Below are 17429 nucleotides of genomic sequence, written 5' to 3'. Positions count from 1 at the left end.
ATAGTTTTCTTCTCAATGGATCCTTTGGAAAACTAAGAATAAAACATTTTACATTATTATTATTATTATTATTATTATTATTATTATTATTATTATTAATAATAATATTATATGATAGTTTTCCACTGTCAAAGTTCATAATAAAAACTGTGCATATACATTAACTCGAGTGTTACTAGTCTAAGTTTAGCAAGTACAACTTTTTTTAAAGATATATGGAAAACAGTATAACACTACAGAAAGTCTCATGTCTGCTTACATTTGTAAATGTTACCAGTATGGCCAAATAAAAACTTTTATGTTTGTGTTTGTGTTACCTATGGAAAGTGATCCCTCTCTTTGCCGTGTCTTTACTCCTCTCCTCTGAACAATTAATTGCAACACAAGTGGCAGGCATGACCGGTGGTACAGCAACTGCACATACAAATACAATTATTAATTATAATGCACTCCTGAAAACATGACAGAAAACCACTTTATTAATTGAGACTTAATAACACTAAGTTCTGGTACTAAATACAGTACAATATCTGTTTAGAGCGATTCTCAACTGTTCTCAAAGAAAATACAACATTACTTAAAATGTGTTTTATATAGAAGTAACATTAATTCTCTAATACTGTAAATTAATGAAAATGACTATAAATTCATTACTAACTACGAATCCCAGATCGCTCCTGCAGCCCCCCCAAAAAACCCTATCGTCTTAATAAAAAATAAATGTTTAACGTTTCCCTAAAAACAATCTTCGCTTTACTTAACATCACACAGAATCGCAAACACAACAGCATTTAAAATACCTCACATTCACAAACTCTCTACTTCCCCCAGACAAGATGGCGTTTAAAAATAAAAGTGACGTAATGCTGTGCCTCCTCCTCTTCGGGCTTTTAATGTAGGCAGGGCGAGGGAAGTGTTGCAGTCACCACATGCAGTTTCAGTGGTACACGCCTAGGTTAACAATAAAGACATTATGATGAGTGCTAGTCAAGTGTTACATTTTGCCAATTTTAGCACCTTAATTGTGTGCTTTGTGCTCAAATTCCCACAGATATTTGCTCTCATTTCAGCTAAATCATCCAGAGGTATTAGCTTGAAAAGTTTACTGCTAGAATTGACGGGGTAAGACATTTTATTTTGTAAAGCCATGCACTGGATTATAGTAATAACGCAGCTGTTATAAACTGAAATTGTTTGAGAGTAAGTTAATTAAATAATAACTCAATGTTCAATGTTTAGGCGCGGCAGGCTCTAGTGGTGACACGCAATGCAATGAGATTCCGATTGCTGTACAGACGGTGTAGTATTTACAGATACTTCTCTTTTTCGCGCATACCTAAACAACTTCCGCTTATTTTTGTATTGAGTTTATTATATTTTGCTACAAAGAAAATAGTTTGCAAGTATTTATCGTATGCAATACATTGGGTCTTGCAAATTATTTTACTTATGCAACTAGACTTCTCATTTTGCCTTGTTCGTCGTGAATTGTTTATTTTTCTTTTTTTTTCTTAGAGAATTTGTCGATTTCCAGTTTAAGTTTGCAAAAAAATAATGTATAATTAATGCTTTGCAAAAAAAACGAAACAAAACAAAACAAAAAAAACTATAATTAATAGGAAATGTACCTCTGTTTGACAATAGGAAAACACATCACATCGTAATTGATTGCACATGTACCAAAATCTCAAAGCGAACCACTTACTAATATTACACGGGTCAAGTTTTGGTACGTGTACCACATTGTGACGATGTACCACTTTATAACACTACAAATATACTGACACAGCGTGGTTATCGTCAAGGACTACAGAAAGTTACTGTTCTGTAATAACGCATTTTTTTGTTATTATTATTTAATAATATCATCTAAATATGTATAGTTCTTGTCTGTAAAGCGGTCTTGGAAAAATGAATAAGGGCAAGTGCGTTATTACCCCGGAACTGACCCCGTGATCACTAAACTAGCTAAGCTTGTTCATATTTTAATGTGTTACTGTATGTGATGTCTCTTGAGTGTTATCTATGCTATTTTCTTTTGCGATGGTTGTTAAGCGTGGATTTTAGTGAAAAACCTGCACTGGATTTTAGTGAAAAACCTGCACGTTAAACAGTTTATTTTAAAGATCTCTGAACAAATGTAAGATATAGATTAATACTAAATTAATACAGTATTCTGTACGTTTAAATTGTAAATTTAATAATATTTGAGAAAATGTGCAAGTAAATACATTATTTGGAAATGTATTTAACCGCATTGCTCTTGTTGAGTGTACAATAGAGTGCTGTGATTTAAGAGTCCATGCTAAGCTAGTTTAATGAAGAAATGGCACAAATAATTCAGCAATGAGCACAGGCACTGATCATGAAGTAACATGCTGTAACACCTATAGCTTCTTAACAGATACAACTGAAACACCACCTTCATGATCATTTTCTTTTGGTTTATTTTTTACACTTATATATTTAGTCTTAAAGTGTACTGTTGCTGCACATTATATTTCCATACTTTGTATACACACACACTGAGTTCAGGAATGGCTCCTCAGCTTTAGTTGTCAAATTCTTTCACCATAGACATATGCAATACCAACAACTAGTGTCAGTGCATTCACTACAGTAGATGGTGCATAAACAGAGACTTTGCTGCTCTAGCCTCTGCGACACATGTCTGTGGTAATATACAGTGACTACAACTAAAAAGCTGGACCTTAACACAGATTATTTAAAAAATAGAATCAAACCCAATATATAAGTAATTAAAAAATAAGCATTATCATTGCAGCTTTTATTTAAGTACATTGTAAGAGTCAGGAATTGCTGATATAGCGTTATTGTTAACGTTACACCCTGGAAAGTGTATAATTATGCTGATTTTTTAATTTTCTTTTTCTTTAAATGAAGCAGGCAAACAGAAACTTTGACAGCAAGTATGTAAAATGGACAGTAGGTTGTTGTTTGGAGTGAGACGCTATTACTGCATCACTCACACTGGCTGGAATGCATGCACTTTTGATAATTTTTTTTCCCCAAAAAGTTCTCCCAATTTAAGGCTGGTTCTGTATTCAAAGGGAGCACCACCTGTTACCCTGTGTTGCGTTTTTTTTTTTTTTTTTTAAGCAATATATTAAACAAGCCATATGCTGTGACTGCATGTCCTGACTAGCAATTCTTCTCAGTCTTGTTGAATCACATGCCAGAGCATGTTTACAATGCTGTGCAACTATTTGCTTTCTTACAGTAAATACCTGAGACTTCTGCAGCTGCATTTCAAACCATTGCTTTTGCGACAGGATTATTCTTCACTAAATATTTACACAAGCACACACATTGATTGCATTTTATCTTTCACTTTATGGATAATGTTTTAGACATACTACACTATTTGAACACGCCCTAAGTCGTCTTCTGTTTTTTTTTTTTTTTGGTAGGCATTATTACATACCCACTACAAGAGCTCTTGCACCTTTTTTTTGCTTTTCTTCTAGGTTTTCAAGTGCTGCCAAACTAAAGCTTTCTCATATATATATATATATATATATATATATATATATATATATATATATATATATATATATACATACACACACAGTACCAGTCAAAAGTCTGGAGTACACCTGCTTGAAACCAAGTTTTTCATGATTATCTATGCTTTTAACTGTATAAACTTGTCTATAAACACTTAATATTTCATTATACGATACGTGTACTTGTATAAGCTGATAACACTGTGTAACAAATTATTATTTTTTTGTTCCTGGGTAGTAAGTGTTATTTGTACAAAAATGACTACAAAAGATTTAGAAGTGAGTAGTTTTTTGAGATTTACGATTATACTGTATTTATAGTATAATCGTAAATCTCGAAAAACTAGTCACTTCTAAATCTTTAGTAGTCATTTTTGTATTACTTTAGTATAAATGCATGTTAATTTGGATTCATATGTTGTTTTTTTCTGACTTTATGTGAACGAAAAGACACACATTTGCCCGTTTTTCCATTGGAAATAGTAATATTTTGAAATATCACTGTTCTGGTCACAAAAGCAAAGTTTGTGGGGAATAATAGCCATTTTCTATACTTTTGAGGCATAAGCAATTAGGAAATAACACTTACTACCCAGGAACAAAAATTGTGTTACATAGTGTAATCATAAGTGAATTGCATTCAAAAATTTAAATGAAAATGTGAATCTTGTCAATTTCAATGAAATGGTCACCCAAAGCAAGGGGATTTCAGTCTGAAGTCCAAGTCAGTTAAAAGTCTGAAATGTGTATAACACGGTGTTAGAACACTGGCCTAAGTATAAGTGTCTTTATTAGATGTTCTCTGAGTTAACTAGCATGTTACCTAATTAACCTTTTGTCACCAATTGTTGTTAACAGGTGAGGGTCCATGATTATTATTAATATAGGTAGCATAGGTACAAGTTTGTCATTCCTGAATTTAAGGGAGCAGAAAATGGTAAAATATGCTAAGTCAACAAAGAAAAAAGACAGTCTGTAATTACTTTAAGAAATAAACCACAATCTTTAAGACAAATCGCAAGAACTTTGCAAGTGTCTGTAACTGCTGTGGCCAAGACCATAAACAATTTGAAGAAACTGGCACTCATGAGGACCGAACAAGGTCAGGCAGGCCAAGGGTGACCTCAGAATCAGAGAACAAGTTCATTCGAGTCACAGGTCTGCGAAACCGGTGATTAACTGCCCCTGAAATACAAGCTCAGCTAAATGCTACTAGAAGTACAGATGTTTCAACATCAACTGTTCAGAGGAGATTGCATGAAGCTGGCCTAACTGGAAGAATTGCTGCAAAGAAACCATTGTTAAGAGTGCAGAATAAGAGGAAGAGACTTGCCTGGGCCAAAAAACACAGAAACTGGACGTTTGAGGAGTGGAAGTCGGTTTGAAATTTGAAATATTTGGGTCGAACCGCCGAGTATTTGTAAGACGCAGAGAGGGTGAGCACATGAGTTCTGCATGTGTGGTTCCCACTGTCAAGCATGGAGGAGGCAGTGTCATGGTCTGGGGTTGCTTTGCTGGTGACAGAGTTGGTGATCTTTACCAAGTCTATGGCAAGCTCAACCAGCATGGCTGTCATAGCATACTTCAGAGGCATGCCATTCCATCAGGATTATGGCTAGTTGGGCAGTCCTGCATTCTTCAGGATAATGACCCGAAACACACCTCAAAGTTGTGCAAGAACTATCTGGCGAAGAAGGAAAGTGAAGGACAACTCAGTCTAATGACCTGGCCTGCCCAGTCTCCAGACCTCAATCCCACAGAACTTGTATGGGACGAACTGGACAGAAGAGTCAAAGCAAAGCTACCCGCAAGTGCCCTACATCTCTGGGAATTGCTGCAGAAGAGCTGGGAAGACATGCCTCGTGTTTGTGAGCTATTTTGAGGAAACCAAGATTTGGAGACAATATTAAATTTTCTGGAACATTGCTTTGATACTCCTTATGTTTTGTTTTGTATATTGTAACATGTGTTTTCATTTTCAAGTATTTAAAGAAATGTATACGATGTAAAACATTATCAATTATGAAAAAACCTTTGAGAAAGATATGTACAACATATCAAAACGTTGGGCAGCTGGCTCTTTGAGCTTATATATATATATAATGTTGTCTAATACTGTATACATGTGCAGTAAAATGGTACATATCAATGGAACTAGGTAACAAAGCATCTTCACCATGGCTTTTAAAACTAACCATTAGCCACTGCATGTGCGACGCAACATTTGCCGTTCTTGATGCCTTTACGGAATATTAAGTGATATATATTATATATATATATATATTATATATATATATATTGATATGAGTTACAGAATGAACATGTTCAATGATAGTAATCTTTGAAATGTTGAAGTTGAATGAGGTCATGCTTGACATCAGTGTTCTAGAGTTGAAAGATTAAGCTTTTTGTCTAATTAATTTAATGTGTCATGCATCAACAGGTTTTTTTTTTTTTTTACAATGTACAGTATAAAGAAAACATTGCATTAGGCAAATCTTTGCAATTGATTATTACTATGTTTTTGTTGTAGGTTCATTGTGTTTCTCTCATACCAGAGTTACTACAAGTACCCACTGCCAACTTACTTGGAGTATCCTATCCTTATTGCTCAAGGTAACTTCTCAACTCTATAGCATACCTGTACATCTGACAATTAGAAATTCAAACTGAGGTACATAATGAACCAATGCTCCCAAATGCTGGTAAAATGTCTCCCTAGAATCTTAGTTGCCGCACTGGGAAATGGTTTTCATAGTCTGGTTTGTGAAAACACTGACAGTGCTGTAGGCCTTCCATCTCTCTTTTCTTGGTATTCATGCATCAGTCATACAACAGAATCTGCACACTACACTGAAAAAGCTTTTGGTGCTGACCCATACATAATTCATTCCATCAACAGAAAGAAGTTTGTGATTATCTTGACGCTTGTTGATTTAACACTGTTTATTTAACTTCACATTTTCAAATATACCTTGCATCCTGTTATGATTAAAAAGAACGTAACTTTAAACTAGCCATAGTACTTGACCTGAAGCAGCTAGATGGTGGCTCTTACTGTTATAAAGACACTGGCCGATCTAGCCAATGTTACATATTGGGAAAGGACTAGAACTGAAGAGCTTCTTTACAGTTGTTAATATTCAGGATAATATTGCATTATGTGGGGAATTAGATTTGTTCTGTTTGTTTGGTTTTCAGATGCGATTCTTCTGTTGCTGGTTTTTTACTACAATGGAAATCTGAACCACGGTCTGCTCGCTGCAGTTCTGTATCCTTTACTGTATTTTTGGAAGAAAACACTGGTGAACTTGACTACTGAAACACTAGGGCTACATTTTCTCTCAGATCTATACTATAGTTTTTCAAGTGAAAAGGGTGATCGCCAAAAAGCTGTTTATTCATAGTAGTGAATCAAGAACTTACTGATTGTTGTTCCTAGACGTTTACCATTGTTTTGCAGCCCCACATATTCCAGTAATACTGGCAAGGCTTTTTCTTTGTACAAAACGGAACAGCTTGCGTTTGTCATCAGGAAGTGCCAAATCAAAATGAAAAACTCAAATGACCTGCTTGGTGTCATGCGCCCTCTAGTGTGAGAATGACTGCTCCTTTTCTATAAGTCTGATGTTCATTTTTAATTAGTGTTAAACTCCTCCAAGGCATTTGTTAATTAAAAATAATACTATTTAAGGCTTACCTTTTAAAGTATAGAGATACATACTGGTTCAATACTATGTAGCATATATCATAACAGTAGGTTTTATTCAGACAAACACTGTAGTCAAGTCTTAATCATTTGTTTTAACCTTTACCCCAAATTGTCAAGATTTGTTGCTGGATGGCATCTTCTAACTGTTCAGAAGTGGATTATTGATTTGGCTATGGTAAGTAAGGGTGCTTACAAGAAGGCATTAAAGTGTTTTTTCATCAGTATATACCAACAATAAAACAAATATTAAAATCGACCCCAGCATAATTGACAACTCTGTATTGAGAAGATGCGATCCTTGTATTCAGCACAATGCAACATACTCAGTTTAATAATGCCGGTTAGCACTTCAGACAATTGAATGCATCCATTTTGTTTTCTAGAGCCTGTGTACCTTCATCAGCACTGCTAGTAAATTTGCACAGCTACAGTGTTTGTGGGAAACCAGAGATGCTGGGCAAGTAAGCGCCCTGACATGGGGCATGGCCTTATACACCAGTTTAAGTAAGTCAGAGCCTGTGCTTATTAATAACTGCTACATATGAATGTAGTACATAAGCTTTTTTTTTATTATTAAGTGCAATTTTCCAAAATCCTGTAAGAAATTAAGTGAAATCCTATCCTGGTTAACAAACTCACTAAATTAAAAATAAAAAAAATAAAATAAAAACTGATAAAGATCAGTTTTGTAAAGATGTAATATACAAATACTAAAAATAGAAAAAGAGCAAGGTTAACACAAGATGGGGTAACTTGTAACACATGATATTTTTTACTTCCGCAGCACGGATTGTGACTACGTTAATGACAACAGGGGACCTTCAGGGTGCGTAAAGAAATATGAAACTTGTTATATGTTCTTAAGAAGCATTACATCAGTATCATCCAAAGCAGTTATCGACATCATTACTGAGAAAGTTGTTGAGTTAGAATTTGATGTTAGAAATGTCTCCATCTTCTAATAATGGGTCCATTGTTTTTTTCTTCCCCAGATAGTTTGTTTAGATTTTGCATTTTAATTCAATGTTGACAATCAAATAAACTGTCTATTGGGTTTGCCAATTCTTTGATTACTCAGTTAGCTTGACCTGCTCTATAAGTTAGCAAATTAGATTCTAGGAAGGAACTTTAGTCTCAAAGTATACCAGTCAGACATAAAAACATTTTTTGTTTGATTTTGTTTCAGTTCTTGCAAGGTTCATCATTATGCTACTTCTCAATGGCTGGGTTACAGCCACCATAGTGTACTACAGGAGAGCAGGCAAGAAGCAGGAGTAAATCCAGCCCCGTACACAATCATTCATCGTGGACCAAGACGGCATTAATAACCATTTATTCTACTTGTCACTGTTTACCTAAACATTATTTTAGAAGCAAGGGATTTGAACATATGTGTTGTCTGTATATTGTTATTTAACTTGCATAATTCTATTACACATTGGGATAGTGCTATTGTAACAGATAATTGGGTATCCTACATATAAATCTAGTCATTTGATTACTATTTTTATATTGCATTCAAAAATGCACTTTTTGGAATTTATATGCACAAGTCGTCAAAGAATAGCAATGTGCTTTAATATAGCAGTGCTTGAAACTGTCCAGTTTCACAATGTGGGTGCAGATTTATTTTATTTATGTCTCAATTTGTCTCCATTTTCCACACTTTGTTTTTCATCAGTAATTAAAACTAATGTTCAAATTTTATGCGGTATGTGAGTTTGTCATCATAAAATGTGGGCAAATAGTTCTAATAACATAACATTCATTAGCTCAATAAATCTCAGATCTCATGCAAAAAGTACCCTTGGAAGTTCAGGAATTTCCCAGTGAAGGAATAACAAATTAAATAAACACACAAAATAGAAGGCTACATAATTTTATTGTCAAATATGTTTTACATTATTTTATTTTAGCAATGTAGCTGTATAAAACATGCACTTTCAATGTAAAATTTTAAATAAAGTGGACAGACCAATATAAATTACATTTTTTTTTCTGCAAGGTGGCATGTAAAATAATATTTATATAAATATATATTTGCGGGCCATTTTTAAGGTTTCTCTTCCCAGCTTTGACAATTCTCAACACATTACCAGAAGCCCTGTAGCTATCACTATGTGTTAAGAGAACTCTTTACAGAAACTTTAAAATACAGCTACAGTATGCTGTAGTTAAATATTTTAAATGTTTGTGAATTGTATATATGTGCTGTGAGATTTTAGTAGAGATAATATTTATTTTTTTAATAATAAAACACATCTAGAATACACAAACCAAAGACAAATACAAAATGTTAGCACTTTGAAGGAGATACGAAAACAGTACACTAGAATTCAACATACTCTTCGGGTAATAAGGTCACTCCTTTATATTAATTTAGATATGAAATGTACAGTTTCCTTCTTACATTGCTCAAATTAGATTTCTAATCCTTTTTAATCAGGTATATATTCAGACAGGAATACACTGATGTAATAGTTATGCATACAAATAGTGCACTAACTTCATCAACTATCTAACAGTAAGTAAACATCTTTCTAGGAATGGGCAAACACTGAATTATAAATTAAAGCAGAATTTTTACAGAAATTGAACCAGCTGTCACTAGTATATTCTAGTAAAAAGTAACATTCTGAAACTATCAGTATCAAAGCTGATAAACATTCACATGCAGCAAGATATCCATATGGTCTTGTAAGCACATAACCTAATAACCACTAAGGCTTTATACAAGGGCATCGCTGCAAATGTGAAGAAAAATAAATGTGTTCTTTAAAAATTATAATAGCGAGGGTGGCAACCCAAATTATGTACTGTGTGCGATATTTCAAAACTCCATTCCATTTTGTATCCAGCAAATGTCCTCCAAAATATCTTTGTAGTGTTCAGTCTTTGCAGCCCCAAACAAGGCAAACTTCAAGACGTTCTGTTGGGGGTGATGCAGTAATTACGTAAGCAGGATATGATTCAAAAAGGTTGCATGCTTATACTGTGGAGAACCATCAGCTTGTGATTCAGCAGGTTGTGCTGTGAGTTTTGTATAAGTGTGCACATATGACAGAGACCCAGTAACCCAGTTAGTTTCCCAAGAACCCTATCTATTACCCCCAGGATTAATATTCTACATTTTAGCAGTGCTGTAAACCATGGTGATACATAGATAAGTCTTTCTAAAAAAATATGTAGCATTTTGTGCATTTTTGGTGCGCCATATATGTTTTTCAGTCTCTCTTGTGTTAGGAAGAAACCCATCACCTTGAGTGACTGCATCCCAATAAAAGGCAGTTAGCTGGGAAGACAAAAATAAAAGATGGTGTCAGTTAAAGATTGGTTTTCCAGACATACATAAAGAATTATATTTAATAAGAAACAAAAGATGGAAAACACTTCTGTGCAGGCCCTTGGTTCATAATATCAGTGCTAGCTACATTCAAATATGTGTTTTACCCCCCAACTCCAACATTTTGTGGATACTGTCAACAGACCCAAAACGTTGTCACATTACTTGAAAAGAAAAAAACTTGATTAAATAAGTTATTATTTTGTGTTAAAATACAATATCAAATGTAACAGCCACTACCCTGTAGATACATACTAAAAAAAAAAAAAAAAAAATCTACAAAGGTTTATAACGGAGGGGTATGAATGGCTGAAGGCTACATTTTACATAATTGTATATGAAACCCTTCAAGTAACTGAAATAATTCGGCATAACCTTGCATTTGTTTTTTCTATTCTCTAGGATATAATCTATAGAATTGCATTTCCTAAGTAGAACCTGCTACACTTGTACACATCATCTAAAACACATAGAAGCATTTACATTCACACACAATCCTGTAAATAATCTCACATTGTTAAGCACACCAGGTTTAGTTTGTAGTCTATAAATCGCAAAGGGCACTGAAGTACATGCTGAAGGAAAAATAAAAAAGAAGGAAAAAAAGGAAGTCGTCATGCTGCTGTAAGCACTAGATCCTTGGAGCTTTCCTGTGAAACTCCTTCCAGAAGTGGTCCACATTGTTGCATCATTGCACACTCTCACATTTAAAATAGAACATATTATAATTAACATTATAATAATATTTCTAAAATACAATTTGCTGATAGAATAAACAAATAAAATAATCTTTGTTCAGATTTAAATTTTGGGAGCATTTCCGATGCTTGATTCTTCCCTTTTAATCCGTGGAGGCCCAGGCCTGGGAGGGCTGTTGCAGCACAAAAAAAATAAAAATAAAAGAGAGGACATGAAATCAATGTCTGATGCACAGGGTGAGAATTTGAGCCTTGGCCTTCCTGGACATGGCATGAGGAAGTTGTTTAAAAAAAAAAAAAAAAAAAAAAAAAAAAAGAAGATTTGCTAACTCCCCACGTAAAAAGGACAAGCGCAGATTTCTAAATAAACTTACTACGGTATAGAAACTTTTTGATAAATCTAAATGCACACATTCTAGCAGAACTAATAGAAATAACCTAAAAAAAAACATTTAAGACCACGCCCAAATGCCCGTAAAAACAAACAGATTAAGTCATACAGCTGATTTCAGAGCCCGGTCAGTATTAATCCTGTACTACCTAATCTTAAACCAGTACCAGTGGTAATTGGGATATGTGAAACCCAATTACACTTTTCATGTTTTATGTTGTCAATGAAGCCTTCAACATGTGAAAAACGGTTTCCTTGACATTCATCCGACTGGATTGTAATGTTTGCATTTTACAAACTGAGCATTAAACTCCGACAAAACTATTTGTCTACTTGGTCTGTTTTTTTGAGAAAAGTGCCGACTGTATTCAGAGGAACAGCCATATATATTTCGTAGTAAAGAGTCAGTATCACGTTAATAAAAGTTATAATAACACCTCTATATGTATTCAACCTTGCTGTCTCCTGTCTTTCTGGATCACTTTTTTTGGCATTATGAATGGCTTCTGGAAATCTATCCTGAATCTTGGTGGTATGTTTATATTTTTTGGCTTCTGTCTTGGAATTAGCATCTTCACTCTGTCTGGTTAGGTAGCAGCAGATGCACCTCTTACTCTCAAATTGAGATCCTCCGAGCTAACTTTTACAGAAGCTGCACAGGTTTCTATGATACGGTTTGTTTGGTGTTACATGCAGCAGTGTCATCTGGGATGAATTAACTCAACGGCCTATCTGTTTTAGACATGTTTTATTTTTAGACACCATGAAAACATCATTTTTAAAACATCATTTTGACTAGTGTATGTGTTGACCAGACATGATCTTTTATATTCTACAATAATTCATTTTTTATTTTTAAGCGCCATAGTGGACCACCATCACAAAGCCATTATAGGATACGTGTGTGTGAACTTTGCATCAGCTCCAGAGTTACTTACAACAACGTCTCAACTGAAAGACGGAGTACAAGTTGGTTAAGTGACTTGCTCAGGGTCACACAATGAGTCAGTGGCTGAGCTGGGATTTGACCTCCTGGTTATAAGCCTGTTTCTTTAACCACTGGACCCCACAGCCTCCTCTAAATTTGCCTATATGTACAGGTGTTGGAAACACATTTCTTAATATTAAATATTTACTGTAAATCTGATTCTAATAAACTGCATCTTTACTAGTCATTTCGAAATAAGTTAACCTGACTCTGTGTCGTTCTCCTCCAATGACAAGGTGGCAATATTCGAATGACGGGTTGCAATATTAAAGGTTAAATTATGATGGTAGTATTTAAATTAATTGAACCTATTCAGGACAGTTATATGCTTGGAGAAAAATAAAAAAGAAGCATGCCAACTTTGTGTCAGCTTCTATTATTCAGAAAAGAAAGCATGCATCATCTCAAATCACTGCAACTACGAAATCAACACACTCAGGCACCAGTTACCCTTTCTTATTTCTTCAGAAATCAAAAACATCGTCATCATCAACATCATCAAATGACCAATCCCAGTCTTTAAAGGCCAAATCAAGCAATCTGTAAAGGGAAGCTTGATCTGAGAGACTGATACAGAGATTCTTCTTGAAACCCATATTTGTATTAATGAACCATGGGCAATACAGCTGTATTTGCTGCAGTGTGCTTTTACATCTGTCTCTAACTCAAGAGAAAAAAAGAACCTTGTCAGACTGCACTACTCTGATGCTTTCTCAGACAATAACGGCTACATGATTGAAATACATTTACACATGCAGCAATGCAATAAACGTTATAATATGTCTGTGAGGGCAGTGTAGGAAAATACAGCGTGTAGAGCAAATAGACCACAATGGTTGTTGTTAGTAATAATTACATGCCATGACAATGCAACCAGAGCTCCCTATTACTTACCGTCTATGGGAACAAACATATATATATATATATATATATATATATATATATATATATATATATATATATATATATATATATATATATATATATACATACATACATACACACACTCACACACACACACACACACACACACATTCAATGAAGGATGATTCGAAGCATGGGGCCAGAGCTATAAAAGTTAGCAATAAAAATGAAAAATGTGGGAATATTGTTAGTTATCAAAAAGACATTCAGACCTGGTCTTTCTTGACATGTGCCTTATGAAGAAAACGTAATCCTTATAATAACAGAATATTTTCGCACTGTGGGCCTGATCTACATTGTACTAAAAGAAAAGACTGTTCTAGCTATAAACAATGTACATACATGTAGGAGCCCTTAAGTTTAACATGTTGCAAAGATTAGTAATAAAGAGAAATTGAAACTAGATGTAACACTGAAATTGTTAATGAACAGCCAGCAAGACAAATTTGGCGTTAGAGTGTATGTTCCATAAACTGGTATAATTTTACTGTTAACATAAAACACAATAAAATGCATATTATATTTTGTATGGCAGAACATGTTTTACTGTTATCTAAAAAAAAAAAAAACTGTTGCAAGCATATTAGCAGATGTGCATCAGCACATGGGTTCATATTTCTGTCAAATGTTGTATGCAACCTCTACTACAATTTAGAGCAGCAATCACATTTCCTTGTTTTTTTTTTTTACCTTGGTTTGTTTGGTGGAAGCTGCCGGCTCGGTCTGCGGATGGATTGGTTGGGTTGTACCTTCATGGACGCTCTTGGAGAAGATCTGGTGAAAGGATCCGGCGCAGGGGGCTTCTTTGGAATCTTTTTTACCAGCCGACTTACCCACTTCTGCTGCTCTTCTTGTGAATTTGCGAGCAACAGCAGATTTTTTGCTGTTGAAATGTCGTAGTTCACTAAAGTAAAAGGAAATATAGTGCAAGATGAAATGAGAAAACACCTGTGCTTATTTATAGAAAATGGGTGTGGAAACTAGTTAAAGAAACAATAAACTACATATGTTTCTTGAAAACAATGTTTGTGTTTACCAACAGTTACAAGCTATACACTGACAACATTACCAAATGAGTACTTACCTCATAAAGACCGGGAAACCTGATTAAGATATAAAAAAGCTGCTCACCAAGCCTGTGACGCAGTCATGGCCCGTCCGAGGGTCTACTATTTTAAGGAACCAGGGTTATGATAATAACCTAATGTTCCCTTTCAAGTACGAAATGTAACATTACCAAATGGGTCAGTATACACAAGCTGTCGCAAGGACAAGGTTGCAGAACGATCGGAATGCTACAAGGCTAAGCCAAGCAGCTGCCTTGTGCATCACAATTCGGAACCCCAGTAACAAGCAGGTAGGATTAAAAAATTGAGGGACAACTCAACTCTATTCCTGTGTTGTAAGGGTCGACTCGGAAGCCACCCTTAACACTAGTTCTTAGCCATTTAGACTGTAGAATCTAGTGAGGTATGGGGAGTAGCCCACACCGCTGCATTGCAAATGTCCTTGACAGATGTACCCTGGAATAAAGCCCACCAAGTTGCCATGCCCCTGGTGGAATGTGCAGTGAGCTTCTCTGGAGGGGGCAAGTTGGCCAGCTCATAGGCAGTTTTGACTGTGTCTGCTATCCATTTGGACAGCCTGCTTAGACAGGGCTTGACCATGGGATTTAGCTGCATAGCAGACAAATTGTTTAGACTGCCTCCACCTTTTTGTCCTGTCAACATAAGAAGCTAGTGCCCACACAGGGCAGAGCGAATGGAGCGGTCGCTCCCTGTCAGACTGGAAAGAAGGTGGATGGAAAGCCTCCAATTCCACAGACTGCTTGACATGGAATGCAGAGATTGTCTTTGGCAAAAAGGCAGGATTGGTATGGAGCGTAACCTTTGTCCTGTGTTCTGTAAAAATTAAGCTGGCTTTTGCAATGGAGAATGCCTGCATCTCACTCACACACTGTGTGGAGAGAATAGAAAGCAAGAAAGCCGCTTTGAGCGACAAATATTTAAGCTCAGCTGAATGCATGGGCTCAAATGGAGGCTTTATGAGTGCATTAAGCACCACATTTAACCTCCAGCGAGGAACAATGTCCTTCAAACCCGCCGAGCCCCTTTTAAAAATTCCCCCTGCCAAGTGGATTGCACTATATTTAGCTCAAAGTAGGTTGCTAGGCAGTACTACAGAACTCTGTGACCATTTCTTCAGTAACTTATTGTGGGGGAACTCCGTTGAAAAACAAACAGATCGTAAGGACTCTGTAACAGAGATTAAACACCTAGCAGGTAAATGGTTACATTAGATTTACTTACCCCTACAAGGAGCAATAACCTCCTCTTTTTTATCCATATGATCCTTGTGACATTTGATGTGACAGCGACGGCACTCCAAGGCAGGCGGGGGTTTAAACATGTTCCACAAAGGTTTTGTGCAAGCCTCACAGTTAGTGGGGAAGTGATATAGTGTTGGAATAAACTCGTGTCCTTTATGGCAAATGTAGCTCGACTTCTCTCCAATAGGCAGTGATTCTACAGGGAACTCTTGTTCTTTTTTGCTCTCTCCCTCATTAGCATACAGGATCTAAAACAGAAATAGAAATTATATATATATATATATATATATATATATATATATATATATATATATATATATATATATATATATATATATATATATATATACACACACACACACACACACAAAACCTAACCACATTCACGTACACGAGCAGTTTTACATATCACTGCATGTGAACTACAGTACAGTGGCCATAGTACAGTTTCTTTTAGTATGGGTCTTTGCACATAGGAAGACAAGTAAACAGCTGAAGTTTTACCTGGAAAATTCTTGGGATCTCTTTGACATCTGCTCTGTATACATCCGTCTGCGTTACTGGTCGGACGTGGAACAGCTTGCTGAAAAAAAGATCAAATAAAATCTCTTTGCTTATCTGTCTTTTGGGTAAATGTTAACATATAACACACTCAGATTTTAACAACATGAGATGCCTATAAAATGTGCATTTTAAATTCAGTGAATTAGCATAATGAAGGTTGAACACTCACGTGATATCTAAAACCATGTAAGGATTGGATAGTTCTTTGTCTTGCTCGCTGTTGTAGAAGAGAATCTTCTTGCTACTCACAACAACATACTTTTTCTCCCATGCAAACTTCTTAGTATTGTTCCTAAATGGTAAGGAAAGCCACCCTTCCAATCTTGATTCTGTATTAAAAGAAAAATAAATATCTGTACCATGTATATTGGTAGCATACAATCACCACTGTTAATACATGAAAACATATGCTAACAATTGAATAACTGTCCGTCCTGATTCTGTTTATCTCTCTGAAGTGTGACATTTATGGCAGGCAGCTTAAAAAATCTGAAATACGCACTACATTTAATGCGTAAAAATACACAGCAATTTTCCAGCACAGCTTGTCTGTCTCCCCCTCCTGCCCCCCCCTACTAACAACTACATCTCCCAGAATACAATGGCTTCAGTTACTAGGAAACTGTACACAAGAAAAAACAACCCAACACATATTATCCAATCTTTGGTTAACCCTGCTGTCTTTGCAGCCAATCACAGTAATAAGAACAAGTCGAAGCTTCATAGGTTGAAGCATAAACACCCTAGTCCAGCTACAAATCCAACTGGAACCACCGTCAGAGACAACTGCTAAAAAAAAGGTGCCTATAATATTAAACAAACTGTTTTACCACTTAATGCATTTTCTTATTTTATTTATGTGTAGGGCTTCATATTGAAGTTTTAACATGTTCACTGAGTTATGTTAAAATATAAGTAACGTTAATTTGCAGTCAGTGTGATGCCTTGGGGAA

The 17429-nt window shown here is 35.4% G+C and overlaps 2 protein-coding genes across 8 annotated transcripts in view; one reads left to right on the top strand and one right to left on the bottom strand.

Moving 5' to 3' along the window:
* The first annotated feature begins 894 nt into the window (after positions 1-894).
* Positions 895-8941, top strand: slc66a3 (solute carrier family 66 member 3). The gene is made up of 7 exons (XM_041253548.1): positions 895-1122; positions 6061-6143; positions 6729-6798; positions 7357-7414; positions 7623-7743; positions 8024-8065; positions 8426-8941. Exons 1-7 carry the CDS (start codon positions 974-976, stop codon positions 8515-8517), a joined length of 615 nt encoding a protein of 204 aa, XP_041109482.1. The 5' UTR covers positions 895-973; the 3' UTR covers positions 8518-8941.
* Positions 8942-9104: 163 nt separating this feature from the next.
* rock2a (rho-associated, coiled-coil containing protein kinase 2a) overlaps positions 9105-17429 on the bottom strand; it is a 64273-nt gene continuing 55948 nt past the window's right edge. For 5 of the 7 annotated variants that reach the window (XM_041253543.1, XM_041253539.1, XM_041253542.1 and 2 more), the window contains 6 exons: positions 16646-16805; positions 16417-16495; positions 15893-16160; positions 14274-14487; positions 13110-13199; positions 9105-10531 (listed from right to left, as the gene is read on the bottom strand). In XM_041253543.1, coding sequence (XP_041109477.1) covers positions 13124-13199; positions 14274-14487; positions 15893-16160; positions 16417-16495; positions 16646-16805 — 797 coding nt within the window. In that variant the 3' untranslated portion in view covers positions 9105-10531; positions 13110-13123. Of the gene's footprint in view, positions 11454-13109; positions 13200-14273; positions 14488-15892; positions 16161-16416; positions 16496-16645; positions 16806-17429 lie in introns of all 7 variants that reach the window. The other 2 variants (XM_041253540.1, XM_041253541.1) reach the window with 2 other exon arrangements.

This window comes from Polyodon spathula, chromosome 6 (genome assembly GCF_017654505.1).
Source record: "Polyodon spathula isolate WHYD16114869_AA chromosome 6, ASM1765450v1, whole genome shotgun sequence".
Taxonomy (NCBI): Eukaryota; Metazoa; Chordata; class Actinopteri; order Acipenseriformes; family Polyodontidae; genus Polyodon; species Polyodon spathula.
This window is presented reverse-complemented; position numbering and strand designations above follow the sequence as displayed.